At 40.6% G+C, this 19,538-nt stretch overlaps 2 protein-coding genes across 4 annotated transcripts in view; one reads left to right on the top strand and one right to left on the bottom strand.

The window, feature by feature from the left end:
- Window positions 1-7,410, top strand: part of Cttnbp2nl (CTTNBP2 N-terminal like) — a 56,087-nt gene extending 48,677 nt beyond the window's left edge. For all 3 annotated transcript variants that reach the window (XM_076863015.1, XM_076863016.1, XM_077109872.1), the window contains 2 exons: window positions 2,037-2,144; window positions 3,222-7,410. In XM_076863015.1, the coding sequence (XP_076719130.1) occupies window positions 2,037-2,144; window positions 3,222-4,703 (1,590 nt within the window). In that variant the 3' untranslated portion in view covers window positions 4,704-7,410. The remainder of the gene's footprint in view (window positions 1-2,036; window positions 2,145-3,221) is intronic.
- The window catches only part of St7l (suppression of tumorigenicity 7 like), a 156,055-nt gene that overhangs the window by 2,114 nt on the left and 134,403 nt on the right, over window positions 1-19,538 (bottom strand). The gene's annotated exons all lie outside the window — the stretch shown is intronic.

Raw genomic sequence — 19,538 nt, 5'->3', positions numbered from 1 at the left:
GCTAAAATCTGCATTTTTTTCAGCTATCAGATTTATACTTGTGGGTATTGGTCCATTTTGTAGGAAACATTTTAATTGGAAAAATTAGGTTAGCAGCTATAAAATTAGGTAGACTTGAGTTTACTTTTATGATTTACCTCCATTCAAGCCACCTGCTTAAATCATGTCTGATGACTTGCCTTCAATTCTGGGTCTTGCCTGTGATCTTTTCTTTCTCTTCATAAATCTCATAAATCTAATAAATGAAAGGCTCTTAACTATGGAGGGGCCTTACATGTTCCCCAGGCCCCCAGAAAATATGCAGAATGTCAAAAGTTTATGCATTTTTGTAGGAAATATATTTTTCCATAACTTTAATCAAATTCTCAGAGTTGCCCAAAGCCAAAAAGTTTAACTTTTGCTCTAGAATGAAGTAATCGGAAAACATTTATGCCCAACTTAAAAAGGTTTTGGGTTGGAGTAAGTTGCCTAAATTGGAGAGGTGGGCTTTACTTAAAATCCTTTAAGAAAATCTTCACCACATTTTTGATTGATTGGCAGGCCTTATATCCTCTTCATACATGAAGTGATTAAGTTGTGCTAAAGGAGCTAGGTAGATGTCATGCCCGTGGAAGATGCAATGTTGGGATAATTTGCAGCTCTAGATAACAAGATAGAAGAAATTTGAAATAATTCAAATTTCCACCAGCATGGTGGCACACATCTATAATCCCAGCTACTGGGGAGACTGAGGCAGGAGGATCGAAAGTTAAGGCTAACCCTATCTCAAAATGAAGAAAAAGTGCTGGGATATGGGTTAATGGTAGAGCACACTTAGATTCAGTCCCTAATATGGAGATGGAGGGTCTTATCAAAGTCTGTATCTCTGTGGGATTTTAGTTTTTTCATTCAATTTCTGCAATTTTGGAGAGCTCTCAGAAGGGAAAGGAGATGTCTTACCACATTTGGCAAAAAGCCTGCCTTTGTATTAAATTTAATAATCTGACGTAATCCCAGCAGTTAGGGAGGCTGAGGCAGGAGGATTGAGAGTTCAAAGCCAGCCTCAGCAAAAAATACAAAATAGACCTGGGGATGTGGCTCAGTGGTTGAGTGCCCCTGAGTTCAGTCCCCAGTACCAAAAAAAAATTTTTTTTGAAGCTTTTAACCAGAAGGAAGTACTCCAGAATATTTTCATTTTTAAAAAGAGTTTCATATCTCAAAATATTTTCTCTCTTCATTCATAAAAAAAAAAAAAATTATGAGAAGAAATGGCCATTGGGATGACAGTGCTCTGCCATGAAGATCTGGGCCAAGGCACGTCCAAGGCATTGAGCAGATGTTACTGAATAATCCATTTCCATTCAGTATAATGTGCACTTATCAGCAGGATCATGCAGAAAATGTCCCTTTAAATTTGTCCCTTTAAATAGGTTTCATCCTTTGGCACAAAGATAAATAGAATATGAGGAGGCAAGTTAATTAAAAGACTTAAGAAATCTCCACTTGTGATCCCAGTAACCCAAGTCTTTTTACATGCAGGACGAAGTCAAGAGAATCTTTTTACCTTTTATCTACCTATATAAAAATGTGTTGTTAATGAAGCACAACACAATTTGGATGTTGCCTCTTTAAAATGTTCAGTTTCAGCCTTCCTTTCTGGTCTTTCATTCATTTGAGGATTCAGAGGAGAACTTCAGGTAGAGCTTTCTGTGGTGCTGTCTCTCACTGGCCCCTGACCACACCAAACTGCCTGAAACTTCTCAGACTTTCTGTGAACTCGCAGAAACCCTCTGGACTCCTATAGCTTATTGTTTGCTCTCTTCTGTTTACATACCATTCTGTACCTACTTCAAGTAAAGTAAATATCTTGTTCTCTAGCACATAGTTGACATGTCTCACACCACTAGACAGTGTGCTCCTTGATGGCCCTGGCTGGATTTTATTTATTTATGTATTTATTTAACCTCTGGAATTATCTCCAGTGTTTAGTTAGGCACTTAGTATTATAAGTGTGATTCCTTGATATTTGGAAATGAATTTTTTAAAAATTGTTAAAGGTAATCCTAGACCTAGAAGAAGAAAGGCAGAGGCATGCACAGGACACCGCTGAAGGAGATGATGTCACCTACATGCTGGAAAAGGAGAGAGAGCGGCTGACTCAGCAGGTAATTAAGATGGAGGGGATCACAGCAGCCTAGAATAGCATTCCTCATGGGTTATCCTGAAGGATATAAGTTGGTGTTGCTCAAAAACAGGACTTTGTGGTCAAGTCAGGAAACTACTGGATTATACATAATTAAATAAGTTTCTAACTTTTAATTTGTTAGAACATTTAGGATGCAGAATTACAGTGTGTTTCAAGAATAATATAGAGTAGTATTCCATATTTAGCAAATTTATACTCTTATGAAATCCTTTTATTTATTTAATTAATTATTTTTTAATTTATTTTTACAGTACTGGGGATTGAACCCAGAAGCACTCTACTACTGAGTCACAATCCCAGCCCTTTTTATTTTGAGACAGGGTCTCACTATGTTGCCTAGGCTGGCCTTTTATCTTCTACTTCTTTTTATTATTTTTAAATTTTTTTTTAGTTGTTGATAGACCTTTATTTTATTTATTTATATGTGGTGCTGAGAATCGAACCCAGTGCCTCACACATGCCAGGCAAATGCACTACTGCTGAGCCACAGCCCCAGCCCTCTACTTCTTTTTTAATTCTGATCATGGTTGACTAAATTGGTTTTTCTACCCATTAATGGGTTTTAGAGTTTGAAAAATACTCACTGAAAAGATTCCTCCAACCATTTCCTCTCATTCACTCTGTGCAGTAAATAAAGTTGGGAAGACAAAACAGACTACATTTCTATGAAAAGTATGATTCAAATGCAATCATTTATGCTGGTTCATTTTTAAAACCAGAGAAAATTACTGTTGAAATTTGAAAGTTGTGTTGTGCATTCACCACAAAATCTGGCTTAATAGTTTTCTGTTTTGTTTTGATGGGTTCTAAAAATTCCTGAAACATAAGGAATCATTAAATTCTCACTAATGACCCTGAAATAATTAAGAGCTAGAAGTGCCCCCTAAATTATCAAAGATGAAATCACAGTGTGTGCATTCATAGTAACCCTGCACCAGGGAATAGGCAGCCAGGGCACTCTACTTAGTAATCTCAATTTTCAGTGTATATCTGTTTTCATACTCTAATCAAGATATGTGGTGGCATTTTTTTCTAGTTGGAATTTGAAAAATCCCAAGTAAAAAAGTTTGAAAAAGAGCAAAAGAAGCTCTCTAGTCAACTAGAAGAGGAGCGCTCCCGCCACAAGCAGCTCTCATCCATGTTGGTGCTTGAGTGCAAGAAAGCCACCAATAAGGCTGCCGAGGAAGGGCAGAAGGCCGGAGAGCTGAGCCTGAAATTGGAGAAAGAGAAGAGCCGGGTGAGTAAACTGGAGGAGGAGTTAGCAGCAGAGAGGAAGCGAGGCTTGCAGACTGAGGCCCAAGTGGAGAAGCAATTGTCTGAGTTTGATATTGAAAGGGAACAACTGAGAGCAAAACTGAACCGAGAAGAGAACCGGACCAAAACTCTGAAAGAAGAGATGGAAAGTTTAAAGAAGATAGTGAAGGACCTAGAGGCTTCCCACCAGCACAGTATCAGTGATGAGCAATTGAAGAAACCAGTAACTATGTCCAAAGGCACAGCAACGGAGCCTCCCATGCTAGTGTCTGTATTTTGCCAAACAGAGAGTGTTCAGGCAGAAAGAATCCATGGGAGCAGCATAACCAAGCCAACAAATGCGGGGCTGCCAGGTCCCACCACTCCTCCTTACTCTTATGCAAAAACCAATGGCCATTGTGACCCAGAGATACAAACTACAAGGGAGTTGACAGCAGGCAGCAGTGTAGAAAACCAAGTGCCTCTGCGAGAGAAATCTATAGCACTGACCCAAGAGAAACTAGTGGAAAATGGTGGGTGTCCTATAGGAACTGAGACTCCAGCCCCAATGCCCAGTCACCTCCCTTCCAGTGGCAGCTCACTGTCTCCCAGCAGCACTGCCTCCTCCTCTCTAACATCCTCTCCTTGCTCTTCGCCAGTACTAACTAAACGGTTATTGGGGTCGTCAGCTAGCAGCCCCGGCTACCAGTCATCCTACCAGGTAGGGATCAACCAGAGGTTCCATGCAGCCCGGCACAAATTTCAGTCCCAAGCAGACCAGGACCAACAAGCCAGTGGTCTACAGAGCCCTCCATCCAGGGATCTATCCCCCACCCTCTTAGATAACTCTGCTGCCAAGCAGCTGGCCCGAAACACAGTCACTCAGGTGCTCTCCAGATTCACTAGCCAACAAGGGTCAATCAAGCCCGTCTCTCCCAACAGTTCTCCTTTTGGCACAGACTATCGAAATCTGGCCAACACTGCCAACCCAAGAAGTGACACCAGCCATTCACCTACTCCAGGGAAAGTATCCAGTCCTCTGAGCCCCCTGTCTCCAGGAATCAAGTCCCCTACCATCCCCAGAGCTGAGAGAGGAAACCCTCCACCTATCCCACCCAAAAAACCTGGCCTCACCCCTTCTCCATCTGCTGCAACTCCACTGACCAAAACGCATTCCCAGGCATCCTCTTTGACCACCACAGAAGACCTTGCCAGCAGCTGCTCTTCCAATGCTGTGGTAGCCAATGGCAAGGACGTTGAGATACTTTTGCCTACCAGCAGCTAGTCCCTAGGAGGGAGTCTCCAAATCTGACATTCCATCAGATTTCGTCCAAGAGGTCAGAATGAGACCATTGAGTCAGATTATGTTATTTATTTTGATAGTAGCTGAAACCATCTGTATAATACATTTAGTGTATTTTACCTTTTTGTATTTTTTTAAGTAGAAACTGAGTAGTTTGGATTTGTATGGCTCACATCTTTGTACTGAAGCTAGAAAGACATTGCAAAAATATTCAAGTTCAGCAATCACCCTAATGTTGTGATCAAGAAAGTTAATTGAGTACCAGGTGGTGATCTGCTGTTTATTTCGGGACCAGAATTACTCAACACTCATTTTGAATTATGCAGAAGTGGTTCATGCAGATTTTTATTCCAGATGAACATGTTTTAAAAGTGCCTGAAATAAGACTGCCATATGAATGTGATTCTGCAGCAAAAACAAAATGGATCATTTAATTGCAGAAAGAGATCCTCTGTGAACTCTGAATGTTAAAAACCAACACTGCGTTTAATCCTCTTTTACTGTTTTGTGTTTTTTTTTTAATTTTAATACAAGCTTTGTGTTCTGAAAACAAGGCTGCATAAGTAGGATGGGAATCCTTCTAAAGGTGGGTGTGAACTCTCCATAAAGCAAAGCTTTATAGAGCCCTTGAGAAACCCTCTTGAGCATTAAAGAGTTGGGGTGCTGATTTTCTTACACTTTTGAAAAATTAAGTCGTTCCCAATTTCCTGCATAAATTCTTGAATAGAATGAAATCACACCTCCATTCAAAAATGTCTTCAAGCATCTACTGTTGTTGTGTAAGGAACTTCTGATTGCTTTTACTTGAATAGGAAATGGTTACTCATTTTGTATAAAAGTTTTGCAACAGAATGAAATCTTTATTCTGTAATCAAAAAGCAATAACTTAAAATTCACTCTCTTTCTAATATTGTAAGTCAGAACTATACAGGATTTACCAAATTGTTTCATTTATTCTCTAAGCTGCCAGCACTTGTCTGTACATCTGTGGAACCAAATTACCTTTTACCTATATGGAAATATACATATATCTGTATAGATACATACCCCTTTACATTTTAACATACACACACTTAAAAACACATAAAAATATTAGTATGATTATATCTTTGGAGTTTGTAATATAGCATAAAGGACAAGTAGAATTGCATATTAAGATTACCTACCAAAGCAATTGAATATGGCTGGGACCCAATCAAAGGAGGAATCTCATCCACAGGGAAGTGGAGAGATTCCAGATGAAGCCTGTCCTCAGCATCAAAAAAAGGCACAGCTGAACTAACCCCAGTGTCACAGAACTCAACTGTTCATGTGAATGAGTGAAACCGATCACTCCCTCAGTGATGTCAAACCGCTTGGTGCTGTGGAACATGTAGCAAACTGAAGTGCTCCAACCCCACTTAAAAGGGCCCCCCCATTCAGCTCCAGCTGCTTGCTGCTTTGTAAGAATGCTAGACACAGGTTACCAGCTCTTCCAATTTTTTATGAAATCCAAGTTTTCATGAGAAACAAGAACTGACTCAAAAGTGGTATAAGTACCACTGATTAAACAAATGCTTTTGCAACTGGATTTAGCTTGCAAGCTGCTAATTTCCAACCTCTTTCATTCTTGAAACTGCCATGTCCATGATAGTGAAGACAGAAGCCTCAAGACTTGCAACTGTATGGCTAGTACACTCCTGACCAAGTCCACAGAATCTGACTATTCCCATCTTCCAAACAAGGACTCCACTCTCAGTTCAGACATGGTGGTTATATGATATTTGTATCCACAGGGAGAAAGAGGCCTTCATGTTCACATACATTCTCCTAGCCAACCTCTCCAGCAGCCCCTAACCTGCTATAATTTAATTCTGTTTCCTGAGTTGAGAGGGGAAAGGCAATTGTGAAAATTAATGTATAAATCACAACAAAGTATACAAATGACTCCATAGCTAATAATTTGATTAAGTCAAATACATTAAAAGAAGAAAATGCTATTGATGCCCCAGAGTATCTATCAAAATGATGAGGGGGTATCTTAAACTTTCCAAAGCTATCATGTTAAACTTTATTCCATTGCATAGCCAAAATGAACAGTGTTGATAAAATAGCTGAGCCTTCTAAATAGGATGGAAGGCTACAGTGCCAGAGTTATTACCTCTCTTGCTTTAAATGGTAATCTTAAAAGTTGCATTGTGCTCTTCCTTTGTTTTGGGATAGATATATATAGAGATGCTATAAGGAAGTTTATTTCTTAGGAAGTGCACTGAATAATGTATTTCTTTTACAGTGTAATATGGGGGTGGGGATATGCAAGAGAAATGTGTATTTTTGCTAGTTGCCTATCTTCTGAGATAAATAAGCACAATCCTGCAATGGATCCAGTAATTCAAGTTAGATATTATAGATTAGTATTTAAGTTTGCCGTAGGTTGTGTGTGTATGTGCTAAGTAAAAGTTCCACAATTCACAATTTTGGTATTAACCCACGTTGAAAAAGCTGTTACTGGTCAACAGATTGTAATGATGTGCAACATATAAGCATTAACCAATCTTTAACATATTTGTAAAGCCAAATGTACCATGCGGAAGTCTTCATTCATTTTTATAGCAAATTACATTAAAACAAGTTGAATCATACTGTCTGGGGGAAAATAGTCTTGTTTATACAAAGTGAAAAATGTTGCACAATTTGGGCATATTTTTTGAGAAGGGGGGGTGGTGGTGTAGAGGAAGGACTTGATGATGGCTTTGAAAACCCAGATGAAGTCAACAGACCCATCCAGGTTAGACCTCATAATGGGACATTTATTTTCTTTCAAACCACAGAACTAGGGGAAAATATTTTAGTAATCCAGTCTGTAAATTGTTAAAACTATCCTGGGGGCTCTGGGCCTTTAGGAAATGTTTAGAAAACTGTAGCCTCTATTTCCAGAAAACATAGATATGCCTGTATACAAAATTTGTTTGATAGCTTCACAGGAATCAAAAACTTGAAGCCATTGTTGAGTCATGTACTCCAGCATAAGAATGCCTGATCTTATCCTGGCCTCTTATTTCCCATATGACTAATGCGTTCCTTGTTTCCTAGTCTAGTGCTACACTGTTTGCAATGCAAGTTAGAGCCAGACAAGAGCACTTGAAAAATCCTTTGATGTACAAAAGATGTTCAAACCCTGTGCATGTTTACATATCTTAAGTTTCCAGCATTTAAGCCAATTAATGATGATTTCAACAAACACTAGCTATATCCGGTTTCCTATGACAGCCTGAATGCTGCCTTGTCAATATATATATGTGAAAGGAAGAAAGAATTTATTAAGAGTGCTTCTGATGTTTAGTCCTTAAAACAGCACTCTTTCACTCTTCCCCCTCACACACACACACACACTGGGGATTATTGAACCCAAGGGCATTTTTCCACTAAACTACATCCCCAACCCTTGCTAAGTTGCTGCAACTGGCTTCACAAGTCACTGAGATAATAGGTATGCACCACCACACAGCAAGAACTTCAAATGTCTTGAAATGCTGGCTTCAAAATAGGATGTGGGGGCTAGAGGTATAGCTTAGTGGTAGAGCACTTGCCAAGCATTTTTTTTTTCTTTTTTGGCCAAGCATTTGTAAGGCCCTAGGTTCCAGTCCTCGGCACTACAAAAAGAAAAAAAGAACCTGTTTTCATGGTGATTCAGAGGTAGGCAATGAGCATTGTTCCATAGGATTTTTAATTTAATTACTATTTAAACTAGTTAAGAATATTTGAGAGCCTGTCCACCTATCTTTTCACATTATCAATGTACAAATCATTAGAAAAATCAAAAGAGGAAGGAGACTGGGGTAATGGTTCTACCCAACTGCATTAAGCTTAACTATAAACAAGGAACTCTGCTTAAAAAAAAGATTCATGGAGAGTTGGGCCAGCTGATGGAGGTGCTCTGTGATCACTTTTATTTGGTGGTGGTGGGGGCGGGGGTTACCGGGGATTGAACTCAGGGACACTCAACCGCTGAGCCACATCCCCAACCCTATTTTGTATTTTATTTAGAGACGGAGTCTCGCAGAGTTGCTGAGGCTGGCTTTGAACTCCGATTCTCCTGCCTCAGCCTCCCAAGCTGCTGGGACTACAGGAGTGTGCCACCATGCTTGGCTTGGGGTCTCACATTATATATATATATATATATATATATATATATTTTAAGTTATTGATAGACCTTTATTTATTTATATGCAATGCTGAGAATCAAACCCAGTGCCTTACACATGCCAGGCAAGTGCACTACCGATGAGCCATATAGCCCTAGCCCTTTAGGGTCACATTTTTATAATGCTTTATAGCCCTTATTTGTTCTTTCAAAACTTGTTATTCACTTGTGACCTGAAGAGATGTCTTAGCTTCTGAAATGGGTTTGCCAGAATGTCAATGATATTTGGATCAAGAGGGCTGGCTTGTATACCAAGCATCATGGTAGTGTTTTCACATACCTGTTACCTTACTAATCCTCCCAAGGATGCTGTGAGGTGTATTATCCCCGTTTACTGATGAGTAGTTGAGAACAAGAAATTTGTTCAAGGGCCCTTAGTGACAGCCAGGATTTCAAACCTATTGCTAAATGAAAAACTCTTGAGATGTCCTCAATTTAATTCCAAAAGGCCATTGTTGGGAGGAGAGATGAGGTAAAGTTAATCAGTAAAAATCCACAGGCTACAGATGGCTACCAGTGGGTACTGGGGATTGAACTGAACTAAACTCTCAGCTCATTTTTTTTTTTTTTTTTTTTGGTTTGTTTTTTTGCTGGGGGTCGGGGAACATACCAGGAATTGAACACAGGGGGTGCTTAACCACTGAACCACATCCCCAGCCCTTTTTTATATTTGATTTTGAGACAGGAACTCACTAAGTTGCTTAGGGCCTCACTAAGTTACTAAGGCTGACTTTGAACTCATGATCCTCCTGTCTCAGCCGTCTCAGCCTCCCCAGCCTCTGGGATTACAGGCATATGCCAGTGCTCCTGGCTTTTCTCAGCTGTTTTTGAAATAGGGTCTCCCTAACCTGCTGAGCCTGGCCTTGAACTTGCAATCTTTCTTCCTCAACCTCCCAAGTTGCTGGGGTTACAGGCATGGGCCACCACACCCAGCTCTGTTCTATATTCTTGAATGTATGTTAAAATCTTAACTACTAAAACACAACTGCATTTATTTATTCATTTATTTCTTTTTTTTTTTAATTCTTTTGCCTCTATTATCTCATTTTTTTTAAGAGAGAGAGAGGACAGAGAGAGAATTTTTAATATTTATTTTTTTAGTTTTCGGCGGACACAACATCTTTGTATGTGATGCTGAGGATCAAACCTGGGCCGCACGCATGCCAGGCGAGCGCGTTACCGCTTGAGCCACATCCCCAGCCCCTATTCATTGATTTCTAAAAGTCATAGGATGGCATATATACAAGAAAAATAAAGTTGTTAAAAATGTTTACTAAAAATACCCTAGCCTATGGTGCAATGCCTACAATCCTAGTGGCTCAGGAGGATCACAAGTTCAAGGCCAGCTTCAGCAATTTAGTGAGACCCTCAGCAACTTAACAAGATCCTATCTTTAAAACAAAAGAGGTGTAATTTGGTAGTAAAGAACAAAAAAAAAAAAAAAGAGAGAGAGATCTTATTAATTATTCCCCTCAAACAACCAGTGTTTGAGTATCTTAAGATAAGCCAGAAACCAATATAACTATTTAGAAAGACACAAGTATAAACCTGTTCCCTACCTTCAGGGTACTCTAAATTTAGTTGAGAGCAAAACACTAACAAAAAGTTAGATGATTCCAGGGAAAACAGTTTGATAGAACAATGCTCGTGAGCTTTAAAAGCCATATAGTTTTTGAAGGTGATCCTCGCAAGAACACTGGGAGCTCAGAGGTGGTGGAAGAAAAAAATAAGTAAAAAGGGAGCAAATGTCTTCTCTCATCAAAGCATTATTTGCCTAGGATTCTGCAATATCTCCTTGTTTGATTCACTTTGCTTGCCTTGATTTGAAGATGAGGTCAGAGGTAGAGGCACAAGAAGTCCCCACAAGCTGAGTCTGATTTGAGGGAGAATGACAGTCACTAAAGATTCTTTTCTCAAGGATGGGTCTGCTATAAGAAGCCACACACTCTGCAGAACATTTTCTGGTAACTTGTAGGAATGACCTAGGAACATGCAAAGGTAGGCTGTGAAAGATTCTTGATGGCAAAATGATACATAACCCATATATGTCCCCTACTGCCCTTCTTCACACCCTCTACACCTCTTGATTAGCCACTGAGAGAAATGAAATTTTTTTTTTTATTGGTTGTTCAAAACATTACAAAGCTCATGATATATCATCTTTCATACATTTGACTCAATTGGGGAGAAATGAAATTTTTACAAACAAATAAATCCTGTAATCCCACAGCTCTGGAGGCTGAGACAGGAGGATCTCGAATTCAAAACCAGCCTCAGCAAAAACTAGGCACTAAGCAACTCAGTGACACCCTGTCTCTAAATAAAATACAGAATAGGGGCAGGAGCTGTTGCTCAGGGGCAGAGCACTTGCCTAGCATGTGTGAGGCACTGGGTTTGATCATCAGTACCACATAAAAAAATAAAGGCATGCTGTCCATCTACAACTATAAAAAAATTTTTTTTTTAAATACAGAATAAGGCTGGAGAAGTGGCTCAGTGGTCGAGTGCCCCTGAGTTCAATCCTTGGTACCCCCCCCCCAAAAAAAAAGAAAGAAATGAGTCCTGGTACACTGGCAAGTGAGTTATTTCTTTGGGGGAATGTGGAAAGCAGCTTTTGCTCTTCCAAAGCCTCAGTGTCTTTATTACAGGGAGACTGGAGACAGGGAATAATCACATGGCTCTGTCCACACTGCAAAATGGCACTGAGAAACTACTGGTAAGTGTCAAAACTAGATAGGCCTTAGCCTGGAGAGTCATCTACTTAATCTGACAAGAATCCTGCTCACCAACCGGGCATGGTAGCACTCGCCTATCCCAGCCACTCTGGGATTACAATGTCAAGGCCAGCTTGGGCAATTTAGCAAGACCCTGTCTTTTATTTTAAAAAGTAAAAATAGGGCCGGGACTGGAGCTTAATGGTAGAGCACTCGCCTGGCATTCGTGAGGCACTGGGTTCGATCCTCAGCACCACATAAAAATAAATAAAGGTATTGTGTCCACCTACAACTAAAATATATATATATATATATATATATATATATATATATATATATATATATATATATATCAAAAAAAAAAAAAGTAAAAATAAAGTACCTTAGGGGTAGAGCACTTGCCTAGCATGCTCATAGTTCTGGGTTCAATCCCTAGCACCATCAAAAAGAAAAAACTCCCACTAACTCAATGAAGGATATAGTTCCCTAGGAACAGGGAATGCTTGACAGTAAATGGCCCTCAGCTATAGCACCTTAGAGAAGCTGCCTTAACTGGAAAAAAAAAAAACAACTCAGTTTGACCAAGTTATGTCTCCTTCCATGTGCAGCTTATATACAAAGACTAACAGGTGTGAAGTTTATATTGGCCTCCTTGTCCCAGATGGGAAACTCTGAAGGGTCATCCCAGCTTTAATACCCCTTGCAGGGTTGGCTCAGACCTTTATTGGGACTTGCAGCTCAAATCTTGCACATCCTGCCCCCTTTTCCCTTCTGCTCCCAAGGTATGGATCCCATGGGTCCAAGAAGCCTCCTGCCATCTAATCTCCATCCCAGAGTCTACACTTCCTTTTGCTTACAATTAAGTCTTCTAAAAGAGGGAGGGCACATTTTCTGAATATTTATATGGGCCCATGTTCTTCATAAATTATTTTGCATGTTACTTGATTTAATCTACACAGCTACTAAAAGAGGTCAGGGTGGGGACTGTAGTTCAATGGTAAAATGCTTGCCTAACATGCACAAGCCCTGGGCTCAATCCCCAGTGGGGGTGGGGGGAGAGGACAGTACATCATCCCTACTTGACAAGAATATATCATCCTGACACAATAAATTGCCCAAGGTCCTACAACAGCGCAGGACTGAGATTTAGTCAAAGCTAGGATTCAAACCCTTGTACATTTGGCTTTCAAAGCCACATTCTTTTTACTGGCCACAGTGGTATGTGCTTGTTGATAAAACTTAGGATGCACAAAGCCCTGGGTTCAATCCCCAGCACTGAAACAAACAAACTAATACATTTGGGGAGTTTAGAATATTATATCGGGACTGGGATTGTGGCTCAGTGGTAAAGCACTTGCCTAGCATGTATGAGGTTCGATCCCCAGCACCACATTTAAAAAAAAAAAAAAAAAAAAACTAAATAAAGGTATTGTGAACATCTACAACTAAATTGTTTTTTAAAAAGAAGAGTAATTTATCATCAGTCATAGACCTAAATATGAATCCCCTAATTTATTAGCTTACTTTTGAAACCTTCGGCTAGAAACAGGATACTGAAGGGACTGGGTTTTATGAGGAGAAAGTTAAGGCTGATTTGCCTACAAATGGAGTCATCAAATATGAGAGCTACAGGAAGCTTAGAATCCCTTAATTCTAGCTCCCTTATATTAAAGATGAGAATGAGCCCTAAAAAGGCTAGGTGACTTTCCCAAGCTTACAGGTCTAGTTCATGGTAGAGCGCAGACAGTCATCAGTCTGGCTCCCTGGGTTGGCCTCAACTCCTCCTAGGCTGGCCTGGGACCAGCAATATCCTAGCCCAGCCCTGGCTGCTTCCTCAGGCACTCCTTCCTCAACTCCATCCACAATGTCTGCCTTGGATCTTGTTCACCTGGGCTGCCCCATATTCTAGCCCTTGCCCTCTGCTCAGGCTTCTGGCTGCCTGCCACACTTGTTGCCACAAAAATCCTGTCCTGTTCTCTGAACAGGTTTGACAGCTGGAGTGAGGGTGGGGGTGGAGAGGATGGTGGAGCTCAGCTCCCAGGCTGTGCCTCTGTCTGGCATCAGCTCTGGGAAGAACTTACTCATAGGTATGCCTGGCTCCTCAGGTGTAGCCAAGAAGTCACAGGAGCTCTGGCATCTACCCCTCCCTGCTCCTGAATGTCTGGCCAGCCACGCCTGCCAGTGGAGGGGCTGCTGTGTGCTTGAGGAGAGGTGCCGCCTCCTCCTCCACCTGAACTCAAGCCCACAGCTCTCCCAGGGAGGGCCTTGGGAATTCTCAAAACTTCTATATCTCCCTCCAACTTAGTGTGCACTCTCCGTCCTCCCTACCCACCTAACCCAGATCAAAGCCTTCTAGGACAGTGCCTCAGTGCAGATGGGTGTCCTCAGGAGGCCCCTAACCCAAAGGGATTGGGGGTGGTGACAAAGCACACACAGGCCCTTCTTCATCCCTTGCGTGTTTTCCCTCTCCTGAGTTGTGGTGAGTCAGCGCCACAGGGCCACACACAAGGCTCCCATTCAGGGCTCATTTTCCTTCTGCTCTAACTCAGATCTTGGCATCTTTGAATCCCTCACTCTATGTGGGCCTTATTCTTGCCATGGGAAAGCTGTGCTCCCTGCCCTGTGCCTCCTCTCTTTCCCCCAGCACTCCCCACACATACACCCACATTTCTCATCCTTGCCTTCTGAGAGTTGGCAATCCAGCTAGCTACAAGCAGGTCAGAGAACAAAATAGAAACGTTAAGCTATTAAGTCCCCAATCACATATCCAAGGGTATTTGTTGCTGCCATCTCTGCAGCCCTGAGCTGCAGATGCGCTGTGCCCAGCCCTCATTTATTCAGCATATATGGTTATTAAGTGCTGGCCCGGTATCAAGAGTCATGCTAAGGGTTGGAATTTACACTCTAAAGGTGGAAGGGGTCTCATAAAGGTGGCATCTCAAGCATAGTGCTGGGCAGGACACAGCAGATGTCCAAATAGGTGATGGGGTGCCAAGTGCCCGAGAGGGTCTGTAGGGCAGGGAAATCCATGGTCCTAGAGATTCAAGAAACCTGATTGAACTCTGGGCCTTGAACATGCTAGATAAGAGCTACACTAAGTAGCTCTCTCAGCTCAAGAAGCACCCGATTTTAAAAAAACAGAAGCGGGAAGGATCTTGGGTAGGCTCACGGAGTATACCTACACTCTATACAGCAAGGGTGAAAACGGAGTTTGAACAAACGAAAAAAAACCCGAAGAACAAAAGCCTTGGAGTTCTGTCCAACTCTGGGCAAGTCAGCAAGCCTCCTTCTTGGTTACCAGTCACATAAAGACAGTACAGAGCCGCTCCCGGGGGTTTTGTGCCCCGCAGACAGTAAGCCCTTGGTGATTACCTCTCCCTGGACTCCGACTCCGCGGCAGAGGCGGGCTGGGGAGGTTGCCTCTCTGGATTGGAGACGCTGGGTTCTGAACCAGTCCCGGGTCCTCGGTGCCAGGCGGCTCCTCCCGGCTGGCAGCCCCGCCCTCCTTCAGAAAGCTGGGTGGCTCGCGCCCCCTGGTGTTTGAGAGGCAGAAGCAGAACCTCCCTCCCAAGGGCTGGCCGCGCACCTGCCCCGGGGAAAGCACGGGCCTCAGGCAGGAAGCCACGCTCAGCAGCTTCTCTGGTGGCTAAACCCAAAGCACAGCAGCCTTCTCTAAGGAATACAAAAGGCCTATCTACCTGAAAGGAGAGAGAAGAGAGACCACCTCACAGGATTGTTGTGACTCTTAAATGAGCAAATTTAAAACTTAAAATCGTCCCTGGCGAAAATAAGCATTCAACAAGTGACAGCTCTCAGGACAGTGACACCTTGTAGACAGATGCTCAGTGGCTGCTAAAGAGGGGCCAGGCTGACTGACAATACTTATTTAATTGTGCTTCAAAAATGTTTCGCTCCTTCTACCCTACCAATGATGTAAAATACAAAACTCTACCACAAAAATGGGACGTTACCCTCCATATATGTATGATATGCCACATATAACTAAAAAGAATTTAAAAATTAAAAACACTGAGTGAACCAAAATAAGCAAGAGCCAGCACTCTAGGAGGAAAACCAAGAGTTCATCTATCCAAATATCCATGCCACTGTCCTACTAGGTGCCTGGCACTGCCCTGGGTATTGTGATGGAAAAATAAATAAGTTACAGTCCCTTGGGGACTTTAGATGTTGGTGGGAGAGACAAACATAAAACAAGGAGTTAGGTGGACTGTAATCCCCAGCAGACTCAGTGAAGATCTCACACAAGAAGTGACACTTGGCCAGCCTTGAAGGAGGTATGGATGCTCCTAGGTGAAGAAAAGATGAAGGACACTCCAGGCAATAAGAAGGATAGATTCCATGAAGCCCTGGGCTCAATCCCTAGCACCAAAAACAAAACCAAAAAATAGTATTTACAATATACCACGTTGCAAACAGACATGGTGTTTCTGGTAAGAGGGTCTGGGGTGGGAGTGTGGACCTGGAGAAATAAGAGGAACAGGGAGGACATGCTCTGTCTAGGGGAAGAAAATGAACTCTCTTGGGTGGGCCACCAGGAGTCTGAAATGAGGGGACATCATGAGCAGGGGCACACTTAACCACAAAGCTAATGAAGTTTGAGCCTCAAGGCCCATCGTGGGCACAGCCCCTTCCAAGCCCTACAGGTCCAAGTCATGTGGGCATTATCCATTTTTTTTTTTTTCAAAACTAAGATATCTTAACTGCAACCAGTTAACAGTACTGTCTCCTCATTCTTCTCCTATATTACACTTTCCCAAATGTTGGGTGGCTTTGGAGTAGGGGCCATGGGAACTTCTGCAATTTAGTTAAAGTGAATTGAATGGGGGACTAGTGAGCAGGTTTGAAGGGGTTTCTTTTTGCCTGGTTTCTTTTTTGGTGCTAGGGATTGAACTCAGGACTTTGCACATGATAAGGACTTTCTCTACCAATGAGCTACACCCCAGCCAAGGGGAACTATTTTTTAGTTCAAGTCATATGACTTGCAATCATTCCATGCAGAATTAGTTGACTTTTGGTTAGCCATGCCAGCACAGGCTTAGCTTCTAGGAACACTCCTGTCAATCATTGTGCTATTTCACCTTACAAATGACATGAGTAAAAGTGCCAAAAATGGCATTCTATGACTATATCCTATTGCACCTGGCGCTAAAAGTAAAGTGGGACATGGTAAAGAAAAAGGTTTTTAATATGTGGAACCAGAACTGGTCTATAGAAAATTCCCCCAGTTATCAAATATATAAAGTTATGAGTAAGCAATTAATTTCTCATGAATGCCTAGCCAATGTATTTCTCCTGTCAGTAGCACTCAGTAACATAGTGTGTATGATTATAAATGCACCATACCTATAAAGATATAATCAAAGAGTGGGGAGTCAAAGGTATGTTTGTAATTTTAGAGAAGTTTTCTTCTGGTCAAGATAAAATAACAGAACCTGGCTTTATACTCACATCCAAAACAATTTAACAAAACACTAACCCCACCAGCTCAAAAAAATCAAATAACAAGGGAAAACAACAAGAAAAGAACAAATACAACTGTAAAAAATAAAACAATTAACAAAATGGCAATAGTTAAGTCTTCACTTAATAATTACATTAAATATAAATTGATTAAATTTAACAATTTAAAGGCATTAATTGGCTGAATAGATATTTAAAAACCAAGATCCAGAAAAGTTATTTTAAAAAATCTAATGAAGAAATCGATTTTTAAAAAAGACATATCAGCTGAAAGTGAAGGAGTGGAAAAAGATATTTCACATAAATAGTAACCAAAAGGAAGAAGGAGTGGCTATAGTAATATTAAACAAAATAGGTTTAAAATATAAAACTACCTCTAGAGATAAAGAAGGCCATTTGTTATATAATGACAAAGGGCCTTTGTTTGTTTTTTGTTGTTGTTTTGTTTTTGTTGAGACAGGTCTCACTATGTTACCTAGGCTGATCTCAAACTTGTGTGCTCAAGTGATCCTCCCATCTCAGCCTCCTGAGTAACTAGACTATAGATTTGCACTACCATGCCCAGCTAATAAGAGTATATTTAATAGAAAATATACCAATTATAAATATATATGTACCCAACCTCAGAGCACTTAATTATATAAAGCAAATATTGATAGAAAACACATGAAACAGACTACTATATAATTCAAGTAGGGGACATCAATACTACACTTATAATAATGAATAGAACACCTAAACAGAAAATTGATCAACAGCTGACTTGAACAACACTATAGAACAAATGGACCTAACTGAATAGGAAAGTTCTCTTGCGTTTTCACCCTTCAGCAAAAAAATCTTTCCAAGGGCATCACAAACATTCTCAAGGATAGACCACACATTAAGTCCCCAAATAAGTCATAACAAATTTAAAGTCAAAATCATTCCAAGTATCTTTTTCAACCACAGAAAACAATAACAGGAAGAAAAACAGAAAATTTATAATGTGCAAAAACTAAACAACATACTTTTAAACAACCATCAGGTTGTTTAAAATTTCCAAGAGGAAAATTTTTAATTATCTTGAAACAAACAACACATACAAAAACCTATGTGATACAGCAAAAGTAGTAATAAGAGAGGAGTTTTTGTAATAAATGCCAACATTAAAAAAGAAGAGCCAGAACTGAGTGTGGTAGTTCATGTCTGTAAACCCAGCTATTCAGGAGGCTGAAGCAGGAGGAACACAAGTTAGAGGCGCCTCTGGTTTACTTAGCAAGACCCTGTATGAAAATAAAAACTTTTTTATAGGGTAGGGATCAGAGTGGTGATAAAGCTCAATGGTAGAGTGCCCCTGGGTTCAGTCCCCAGTGCTGCATGCATGGTGGTAGCTGTCCCTAGTCCCAGCTATTCGGGGGAGGCTAAAGCAGAAGGATTGTTTGAGCCCAGGAGTTGAAGGTCAGCCTGGGCAGTATAGCAATATTGCTTTTCAAAAAGAAAAAGAAGAGAAGAGGAAGAATAAGGAGAAATAGAAGAAGAAAACTCTCCAACAATCTGTTTGTTCTTTAGGAAATTAAAAAACAAATTCTGTTCAAGTTGGCAGAAGGAAGAAAATAATAAACATGAAAACAGAAATAAATAATACAAAAATGAAAAAATATTAACAAAACCCAGAATTTAGCCAGGAGTGATAGCATGTGCCTACAATCCTAGCTACTTGGGAAACCGAGGCAGGAGGATTCTGAATTCAAAGACAACTTGGAAAACATAGTGAGACCCCATCTCAAAAAAAAAACCCAATTTTTTTCAATATTTGTTATTTTAAGAAAATAAATAAAATTGATGACCCCTAGGTAATATTAACTAAGAAGGCTCAAATAAAAATCAGTAATGAAAGAGAAAACACTGGAACAAATGCCTCAGAAATTAAAAGACTTCCAAGAAACTATAATGAACAATTATATGACCCAAAACTGGATAATATATAGAAATAATCCTAATATACAAACTTCCAAAATTGAATCAAGAAGAAACTGGAAGCCTAAAAAACAGATGAAAACAAATAAAATCAAATTAATAACAACAACAAAAAAATTCCCCCAAAAGAAAGTTCAGGACCACATGGCTTCATAGGTAAATACCACCAAACATTTAAAGAATGTTTCCCTTCCTCCTCCTCCTCTTTTCCTTCTCCTTCTTCTCTCTGGGGAATGAACTCAGGCTCACTTTACCACTGAGTTACATATATCCCCAACCTTTTTTTTTTTTTTTTTTGAGACAGGATCTTGCTAAGTAAACTGAGGCTGGCCTCAATTTTGTGATCCTCCTCAGCCTCCCATGTTGCTGGAATTATATGCATATGCCACCATGTCCAGCTGCCAATTCTTTAACTCTTCTAAAAAAATAAAAGAGGTAACATTCCAAACTCACTCTGAGGCCATCATCAACTTAACACCA

Source organism: Callospermophilus lateralis, chromosome 7 (genome assembly GCF_048772815.1).
Source record: "Callospermophilus lateralis isolate mCalLat2 chromosome 7, mCalLat2.hap1, whole genome shotgun sequence".
Lineage (NCBI taxonomy): Eukaryota > Metazoa > Chordata > Mammalia > Rodentia > Sciuridae > Callospermophilus > Callospermophilus lateralis.
The sequence above is the reverse complement of the archived record's forward strand: the minus strand, read 5'-3'. Positions and strand labels throughout refer to the sequence as shown.